The sequence below is a fragment of the Myripristis murdjan genome, chromosome 5 (assembly GCF_902150065.1).
Source record: "Myripristis murdjan chromosome 5, fMyrMur1.1, whole genome shotgun sequence".
NCBI classification, from domain to species: Eukaryota; Metazoa; Chordata; class Actinopteri; order Holocentriformes; family Holocentridae; genus Myripristis; species Myripristis murdjan.
The window spans coordinates 12,746,364-12,756,696 of NC_043984.1; the positions used below are offsets into that span (position 1 = coordinate 12,746,364).

Below are 10,333 nucleotides of genomic sequence, written 5' to 3' on the forward strand. Positions count from 1 at the left end.
ACTTGTTTTCCCCAGCATCAAAAGGGAATGGGAGCTATCAGCACCATGACTGACACGCGGTGACATTAACTTGAATTCCCTGTCTTAACGCATCATTTGAGGTTCATTCAGAGGGGTTGAGATTGCCTCTTTGCTAATGCTGTTTTGAATTCTATTTTTTTTTTTTTTTTTTTGCCTTGTCTGAATGCTTTGATGGAACATCAGCTCTGATTAAGAGATGAGCAACAGCCTTAATGGAGGAGGAGACTGAAAAGCAGTACACAAAATGACAAACAGCCCCTCACTCCTCATTTAGCTTCATATAATTTCAAATCTAGCCCATCTTTACGTCATCCCAAGCAAGCTTTCTCAGAGCCCTTGCTGATTATTTTGATGAAATGCATCAGCATCATGCTAATGGTCAAATTTCCTTGTATTGATATCATTTAATGTGTTTTTTTTTTTTTTTTTCACCCCCAGCAAAACACACAGCTGGGCCACACAGCCCCACCATACCATCTCATCCACATCGGGTCAGTCTAGACCGTACGGTCATTTTAGCCTTTGGCGTCACCTGTAATCAATCGTTGCTTGTTGTTGTTGTGTTTGCTCCTGCAGGGCTACAAGAGGAAAACAGAGGCTGCTAAGAAGGAGTACCTGAAAGCCCTGGCCGCCTACAGAGCAGTCTGGTTTCCAAGGTAACCGCGGGGGTCATGTCTTTGATATACATGGGTCAGCGGCGATATAAGGGATGATAAATTAGACAGAGAATTCCTCTTGCTCTTAGCCCAAGGAAAGGGAGACGCTTGCTGCACTGCGTGTTGGGTTGGGCAGTGGTGGTAACATGTTTATGCGTGCGTGTGTGTGTGTGTGTGTGTGTTATGTTGTGTGTGGTGTGTGTCTGTGTATGTGTGTGTGTGCTCAATGGAGAACAGTGAAAATTAGGCCCCAAACCACACCCGATTTGCAACCTGGGGAGAAATGAAAGTAATTCAGTATGTGTACGTGTGTGCATGTGTGGTGGGTGCGTGTGTGTGTGTGTGTGTGGTGTGTGTGTGTGGGGTGCACATAGCAACAGCAGAACTGGACATTACCTACCATTGTCCTCCTGGTGTTTCTGTCCTCCCTGATGGGCCCCTATGTGTTGGCTGAGGTTTGCTCACACCTACTGCTCTCTCTTCGTGCAGGTTATCCCTCGACATTCACACATTTCCGTCCATACTTGAATCAAAATCATATAAACAGGATGAAGCAGTCTAGCTCAGAAGTTCCCTTTTTATTTTTTTTTTGCTTTTTTTGCTGCTCTACCGCCGACACTTTTTGGTCCCACCTCAACTCACATCTGTAGCTTCGACAACAGCGATCACAGTATGGCCGCGTTTCAATCTGTTCTCTTTGGTGCACCACATCCCATCTTTCTCCTGCATTGTTTTCAATAACACGACACCAAATTGCATTAGCATATACAAACTCCTCCCTTCCCCCTCCCCCTCCCCGTTCCCCTTCCTCTCCTCCCCCTCCCCGGCAGCACCACACTTCCTCTTATGCTCATGGGCCGAAAACAAGCACCTTGATTAAGGCATGAATAGTTAATTCATCGACCTTTCACTGTGGCATACTTTCAACTAAAGACTATACGCATCTCTTGTCTTGGGTGCAATTAGACATTCATGTCAGATTTCCTATACAGAGGCTTGACTGATACTGTATGTGGTAGATTGCCAGTCCATTAAAAAAGAGGAGACCTGACAAAAAATAAAACTGCAAACCCTCACTCATTCAGGACCAGCCAATCTGAATGCAGGGCTGACCTCTCTTTTTTTAATTACCAATGAAGGAGTCTTTTCAAAGTGAATTGGGGTGGGAGGAATTGGAGGTAATTGGAGCAATCATTTGAAGGATTCACATCTTTAGTGTGCACCTGTTGCCTTTTTGTTTGTGGTGCATGCCAGTTTGTTTGGAAGGAGGAGGAGGGGGGAGAAAAAAAAAGTTTGATTGCTACTAATTTCATAGCACATCTCCTGTGTTCATTTGAAACTCACAAAATCAAAAAATACAGAAAGGGATGCAAAAAAAAAAAAAAAAAAAAAAAAAAAAAAAAATCCCAAAAGTAGATCAATAAATTCAGTGTCCCCATTGCCACATCCCTATGAACTTTATCATGACATGTTTTTTTTTTTCCTTTTTGCATGATGAATAGGAAATCAGTTTACTGCAGTGCATCATCCTCAAATGTTGCCTTGAAATCAAGTGAGGGAGCAACAAATCAGCCTCCTCCACCCCACCCATGCTCACCTTCCTATTCTCTGCCTCTCCTTTCTCCCCATTCTTCACTGTTTCATTTTCCACTTGACCCTGCAAATGTATCTGTCCCTCTGCTTTATTCATCCCTCCATCCCCTTTCATTGATTATTTCAGTGGTTCTAAGGGATAGATGTAAGCCATTACTAAATAGCAGACCGCCATACATCACTTCAGCAAGCTTGACAGTTAATGAGAAAGACTGGACGTATTTCATACATATACTACCACTGAGAGGAAGGCAGAGAGATGGAAAGGGGGGCACAGCAAGTCTGTGTGCGTGTGTGTGTGTGTGTGTGTGTGTGTGTGTGTTTGGGGCTGGGGCTGGGGGGGGGTCCTTGGTAGTATGCGTCTACATGTGAAGAGATGGAAAGCCTGATGAAATGGAAAGCTCTACTGGTGCAGTTTCCACACCTTGATTTTTCAAAACTGTATATTTTGTTACTTGAGTTGTAGTAACAAAATGTATTATTATATATTATTAAAAGTAATAAGCTACAATTTCCGTGTTGATAGTTTTTAGCACCAATTGATATAAGACACTAGTAATTCAACCTATACCCAGTGTGTGAGAGCTTTTACTGTAAATTCGCTGTTCTAAGCACACAGGGTTAACTAGGTGTTTTCCCACCCAAATGTGTCTCTCAAACAGAGAGACACATTTTACATCTTGCAGAAGCATCAGTGGTTTGTTTGGAATAAAATGAAAAACAACTGGGTGTTTAGCATGAGCAGCAGTAGCATCACGGCGCTAGGGACACTGTTTGGTTGTTAAGTGATCTGTGGGAAATGCAGTGCAAAAACACCACAGCAATGGACGCTTAGCACCGAAAAGAAAAAAAAAAAAAATCTCTATAATTCTTTTGCGAACACGATGTCTAAATCATCAGGAAGCAAAAGCAAGCCAGACTTCTTTGGCTGGACAGACGAAGTTGAACTGCTTTTGAGTCAAGTCATCATCGAGTTGAGTTTGAGTTTATTTGAGTTAAGTAGATATCAGCTGCCACCGGAGTGTGATCACATGACAGTCATACATTCCATTTTCACCCTTAATAGGGCAGCATATTAAAATTGATCTAGGAATAGTGTGGATGTAGTCCAAGGGAAGCCCATGTTTTTCACTGATATTATAATAAATAAAAAATGACAGCTGAAGAAATACTGGACTAAGGCATCTTTGTGTGCAGTGAGCCTCTTCATTTGTGAATTTGCACTATATTAATATTTAATTGGGCCAAATATTGCATTGATCCATACGGGTAAATGAATTGCGATGATGAGAGTAACCAGGTGTGTTCTCCTCTTCCCCCCTCCAGACATATAACGATCCTGTGGAGACAAAAAGTGCCCAAACGAGCCAGCCTTCACCCCATATGATGCCAGCCAACCCGCCCCTGTACAGCGTGCCACCTCCCCCCCAGCCCTCGTCACCCTACCTGGGGCCCGGGGCTTTCCCCCTCACCGACCTGCAGAGCTACGCAGGACACGCCCCGCGCCACACCCTGTCGCGGACCCTCAGCCAATCGCAGATGCTGCCCAGCATTAGTGCCTCTCCCCCTTCCTCCTTCCAGATCAGGCCCACCCCTGCACCCCCACCAGCAGCTCTCCCTTCACCAGAGCTCCCTCCTCAACCAGCCTATCCGCATGCAGCCGGTCCAGTCCCAGCCAATCATCTCCCACCAGATGGGGCTGCAGGCCTCTCTTCACTCCCCGCCCCCCGGGCAGCAGGTAACCGTCCCAAGATGCTAATGGCGCCTCTCTGGAACAGTTTACTAGTAATTCTCTGGTATGTTGGCTTCAGGTGTATTCTGTGACTGATGTCTCTCTCCCTCTTTCTCTCTTTTCTCTTCCTAGAGTTTCTCCCACCTCCAGTCAGAGTATCAGAAGAGTGTTGGCGGTTCCCAGTCCCCAGGAGCCCCTGGCCCCGGGCCCCGGAGTGGCCCAGACCATGACTGGGACAGTGAATACTGCAATCGGGAGTGTGGCAACCACTGCAGGTCAGTGTGAACAGGAGAGATTTTTTTTTTTCCAGTTCTTGTCCAGTCTTTTTTTCACAAACCAGCATAATGTTTTTTTTTTTCCCTACAAGTCACTCAGGGTGTAATCTTGGACTCAATTCATAATCCATTAATTTTTATTTTTTATTTTTTCACTTTGATTCAAGTTTGTAAACTATTCAGTGCTTTCAGCCATTAAAACTTGATATTTCTTGAAATCAGAATTATTTAAACATCATTTGTTATGAAAAAAAATTACAAAACAAAGTAGCAGTTGCCAAAAAAAGTTTCTATTCATAGCATCCTGTTCCATCTCTTTTTCTTTTTTCTTTTCTTTTTTTTTAAGAATCGTGAATGCAAGTCAAGCACTTCATTAGTTCTGGTCAGCGTCACAAGCAATTCATTTTATCTGTTTCTCTCAGCAGAGTGATGCAGTTGAGTTGGCAGAATTTATAATTAATGCATCAATCAGCAATGAATGAATCGCAACACTTCTACAAGTCACCAAGCCGCACGGGCTTGAATAACATTTCAACCAGACGCGATGAATTGAGCACAACTGAAGAGACATTTTCTCACTCTTCCTCACTCTTACTTTTCTTACTCTCAGTTTGATTCATTTACTCTCAGTAAATGACAGAATATTTCTCGAAAAAGAAATTAAGGTCAACATCACAGGACTGTGTTGCGTTTCGCGTTAAGGCTTGTATGGTGTGAAATTTGCCAGGTAGATCGGGTCCAATCAAAGTCTAGACGAGAGCTCCTTTGGAAACAATCATATACAGTTATGTCAGCAGTCTCCCACTGCTTTAAATATAAGTGCTGAAAAATGTCAGCTTCATTCCAGCGAGACACGGGAGACAGCTGGGGAGGTAATGGTGAGATAATAGAGGTTGTCATGTGTTTGTCAGACAGCAGTAAAAAACAGATGTTCCTAACAGAAGTTTTCACCGTTAATGCACTAAATGGATTGGCAGGCTGCTCAGTCCTGCATAAATCTGCAACATTTAAAGACAGTCCAAGTCCACTCTGTTAGTCAAGTTAAAATACCATGAATTGTTTTTGCATTTGTAGCTCGTTGAATGAGACAGAAAGAAGCCTTGTAACTGAAACGTTTTGCACACCCTTATCGAATGGGGATTTAAACATAGTTACAGTAACTGCGGCCAACAGGGAATGTAAAGGATTTGCTGGTTTTATTTAGCAACCCATTCAGCTCCTGTAATGGTTGAGAAAAATGCTCAGTGCAGTCATTGATGTTTTCTTGTGGCCTTCGTTGCAAAGAAAAAAAAAAAGTCCATCTTTGCAGTGTCTCCCATTTAGTGTTAGAATCTTGCTGTTCTTAAAACAAGTGGGAAAAAAAAATCTTTCAGTGGAATGAGATAATCCACTTTGTTTCCATGCAGCTTCACTTCTTTCAGGAATTTTCTGGGAATAAATAAACTCAAAGTTGAACTTGAAACTTGAACCTGGTTGGAATAAGGTCAGATCAGCCCACTCGGGTCAAGAAAATGACACTTGAGTCAAGAAAATTCTGGAAACAGTCGATTAGTGTGGGAAACAACTAGGATTTCTCATCCCGCTGGCAGATTTTTTTTTTTTTTTTACCTTGTTTGAAGACAAGATTTTAACACTGAATACTGAATTGAATAATAGAGATTTTTCTCCCCCCTGGTGTTTACAGTTCCATGTTTTCTCATCATTAATGGTGCTTGTGCTTCTGTCTGTGCTCTGTCTTTCCAGTGGCAGCATGATAGCCAGGGACAAGCCACTCTACCTCACCTGAACGCTGAAAGATCGCGGGCTGTCGACAAACACCGACACTGGGGAGTCTACTCTCAAACCCCACCACCCCACCCCCCGACCCCTCCTCTCCTCCTCCTCCCACCTCCCACCATCTCCGATGCACACACTTACACACATGCAGTTACATACATACATACATACATACATACATACACATGCACACACATGCACATACATACATACACACATACATATTCCAACTCCCAAACACCGCCACCACCTTCTCTCTTCTTTCTTATTTTTCTTTTTTTGTCAGTGTAATTATATTTCACAGTTTCTGGAAGAATTTGTGACCAGAGTTTTTTCTTTTTTGAGTAGATGAGTACTGTCTGTACCACTTTTACCATACTAGTGGCCCTCTTGCTGTTTCTAATTGCCAAGCACTTAACAGTATAAGCCCCCCTCCCTCCCCCCGTTCCCTCCCCCTCACCCACTCACCCCTCTGAGTTGCGTGTCCATCTACCCCACCCACCCCTCACCCCTCACCCACCTTCCTCCTCCCCCTCCCCTTCCTATATACAGGCTGGGCTGTAGAGCACTCCTCTTCCGTGTCACCATCAAAGTCCCCTCAGGGACCCCACCCAGCTTTAATAAGAACAAGAAAAGCAAAAAAAAAAAAAAAAAAAAAAAAGAAAAACGAAAAAAAAACTCTTCTTCCTCTTTAATCATTTTAATTTCCTTTGTGTTTTTTTTGTTTTTGTTGTTGTTGTCGGTTGCTGTTTATTTATTTCTGGCTTGCTAATTTTTGTTTTTCTTCGCCTATAAGCGTCGGGCCCTGTACTGTAGGGAGATATTAACTTCTAGTAGGTTCAGCGCAGGCCTTGATGTTACAGTAGCTTTGCTTAAGGGTCCTGCAAATTAATACAAAGCTGGGGTGGGGAAATGGAAACAAAACAAAAGAATCTTTTGTAATATTAAAGGACCTGTTGAGGTCTGCTGAGCTGTCACAGTGTGATTGTAATATCACTTTTATGGGATCAAATTGGGAATGGAAGTCCAAGAATCTGTTCTTCTTTAATATTACATGTAGTCATCAGTTTGTATCTCAAAGTGTATTGTGTGAGTGCGTGCGTGCGCGTGTGTATGTGAGTGGTGTGCATGCGTGCGGTGCGTGCGGACACGATGGAAGGCACCCCATTCATGATGTGCGTTTGGGTGTGCGCTTGTGTTTGTGTGTGTGGCGTGTGTGTGGGTTGTGTGTGTGTGCCGGCGTGTTTCAGTGTCTGAGTGTTGAGTCTTTCTCGTGAATTTTAACAGCCTTGTGCAGCTGGATTTCAGAGGAGTATTTCACACACTCGTTCTTGCATTAAATCTGTGCTCACTGGTGTGTTTTTTCCAATAAAGTTCAATCTAAAACTGAATACAGAATATGTGTCCTGCAGATCATTAAATGGAAAGAGCCAGGTGAGAGATAGAGGGGAAAGAGATAGAAAGAGAGAGAAAAAGAGGCGTGAGATAAAATGAGACAGAGAGAATGTTACAGGTGGAAAAAAAAGGTATTGCCTCAAAATGCCCTCCCCTATACCCTCCCTCCCCCCCATTTTTTTATTTGTCTGTCATAAATGTCAATTTTGCCTCCTCACCATGCAGAGACAAACTAACGAATCATGTGAATGGAGCCATCACACCCACATTACAGTGAATTTATAAGTTTTTAGTAGATGTTTGGTTGTGTTGATCTCATTTTTATAAGTTTTCTGTGATTATATAAATGCATTTGCTGACAAAGACATCTGTTTTATCTCTTACTGTAGCATAATTTCAGTTTTAGTTGTTACAAAAACTATAACATTTTAAGTTGTGTATAAACCTGCCAATTGTAGTTATTTTATTTGTAAAGCCAGTAATGATAAATATTTTAAATGGTTATCAACTTATATTTTTTGCTAGTTGCCCATCAGCCATTTGACAGGTTTCCTTATTTATGAGACAAATGAGATCACTCTTGCTTCTTAAGATGGAGGGTGTATTTTATTCTAAGTTCATTGTTTTTTGTTTATTTTATTTTATTTTATTTTTTCATTTGGTTGATATAATAATGACGACCACAATGATGATTATTGCTTTATTTTTACATTTCGGGTGCTGGTCCTCTCTTTTTCTTGCCAGCAGCATCGGTTTGTGTCACAATGCTTCTTTTATTTCAAATCTGCGTAATAAAAACAGTTTAAAAGTGGTGATGCCTGATGCCTCTTAATTTCACAGCAGGCTTTTTTTGTCCCTTTTGCTTCGCCTCCCGTTCTCTAATGAGATGATCACACCTTAACAAAAAAGAAAAGAAAAGGAAAAAAAGACATGGTAACTGTTGTTTAAAAGATGCATTAACACCCCCCAACACACTGTACCTTACAGTGTATTTGCACTTCAAAAGGTTGCATTTGCGTCCTATATTTATATTTAGCTCAGGGCTCCTGGACTCCATGCATTAGCTAATTAACCATGGATATAGTGTGTATCAGCCAGCATGGATATTGCCAGTAAACTATCTTAACAAACAGAGAGCAGATGCGAGAAGACGTTTGCTTTGCTTGTGAAAGTGGTGCATCGTAGGCGTCTAGTGTGAGATAAAGAGAACAGAGAGAAATGCATGGTGCACACAAACTCAGGCCATCCGTCCAAATACTGATTTTACCCCAATTGCACACAAGTCTTCTTAGAGACTTTTCTGAGAGAGGGAGGGCGGGGGTGCGGGAGGGAGGGGGAGGAGGGCTACAAGACTGTGAGATGGAAACTGTCACGACCATTCCATTCGATGTTTTATTCATTTTAACGTCTGCCTGCCATCTCTTCTTCCACAGTATTGAATTGGCAAATAGATCATTATTGAACCAATTGGAAAACCTGCCACTTTGTGATATGACACACATTATATGAAAATCACAGTCATACATTCTTAATGAAATGCCAGATGAAAGGGGTTTGGGTGCAACCACACAGACCCTGCCTCGTGCCCGTGTGCCTTTTGTGTGTACGATTTTTGGTGCGAATATTTGCTTTTGTGTTTGTGTGTGAGGAGGGGGACGGGGGAGGGGAGCCGGGTGGTGAAGGTGAGTGTGTGAGGTGGATGAGGTGTGGTTTGGATATTTGTGTGTGTTTCCTTTTCTCTCTGTTGGAGTTGGCGGTGCATCTCCTTTCTAGCTATAATGGTGCTTGCATAAATGGATCTCTGCGCTTACATGGCACAATAGTCCATCCGGACAATTTACCCCATTTCTCCCTTCTTATTTTTAGACAAAATGGCTTTCCCTTGGCTATACAGTTCTGTGCTGGCTCTCATTCTCTGTAGTAATACTGTAGTAAATACTCGCAGAAGACAGCATCAATTTGACACTTCTGTCAGCGCCCTTAATCCCATCCCTCCTCTCAAAGTCAAAGTCATGAGGCCAACAGAGAATGAAAAACCTGCATTTATGGTGGAGGATGCCATCGAGGAGAGGTGAATGCTGCAGTCCCATTGGCTTCCATAGATTTGAAAAGATCACAGTCGCTGCAAAATGGATCAGATCGGTAATAGCAGGCTGGCTGACAAAGAGGAGGTCAGTGTATCCATGTACAAGAGAGCAAAGTTACAGCCATGCAAAAGCTTCATCTCAGTGTTTACACTGACAATGTCAGTTTGTATTTTTCAAATCCCTAATGAATTGCTACGATAACTATCTCATTAAAAGAATTAGGGTACGTGATGCCACTATATCTCATTTTAGATAAGGTTGGTTAATTGGTTCAGCTACAGTCTAGGTCATTAAAATTCCCCTTTAACATTTTGGAAAGGGAATTTAAATGATAATTTACCTCAATTCTGTTTTGGCCTTGCCTTTTAAGTAATTTATCCCTTCATGTTTGTGGAATGGTCATTAGGAAATATACAAAACAACTGAAAACAAGGAAATCATGCTTTCCCATCAGCAGCAGTATCCCTGAGACTGTAACTACTACGCTGAGGTTTAATTAATGCCACAGTGGTCCAGTGTTACTCCACCACTCTTCAGCGTCTCCTGCTGTCAAGACACTTAAAAGTCCTGTTGCATGATTTTTCACTTTTGGGGAAATGAGTGTTTACCTGATTTATTTATATATTTTTAAAATAAATTAAATTCATTCTTAATTATATTATAGATAGAGCTTTTTTTTCTTCCTGTGGCGCACAATTACAATTACTATTAGAAAGCACAAATAAAAATTGCAGTTTACATAGTTACATAGTTACAAAACTCTGACTTTGAAGAATATGAAGTCTGACATGCTGAGCT

At 42.0% G+C, this 10,333-nt stretch overlaps 1 protein-coding gene across 1 annotated transcript in view; it reads left to right on the top strand.

Moving 5' to 3' along the window:
* LOC115359914 (TOX high mobility group box family member 2) overlaps nt 1–6,173 on the top strand; it is a 98,340-nt gene extending 92,167 nt beyond the window's left edge. Inside the window, 6 exon segments of the mRNA XM_074933715.1 lie at nt 598–658; nt 661–677; nt 3,597–3,854; nt 3,856–4,008; nt 4,135–4,277; nt 6,021–6,173. Of these exon segments, the coding sequence (XP_074789816.1) occupies nt 598–658; nt 661–677; nt 3,597–3,854; nt 3,856–4,008; nt 4,135–4,277; nt 6,021–6,063 (675 nt within the window). The 3' untranslated portion in view covers nt 6,064–6,173.
* Nucleotides 6,174–10,333: the final 4,160 nt, after the last annotated feature.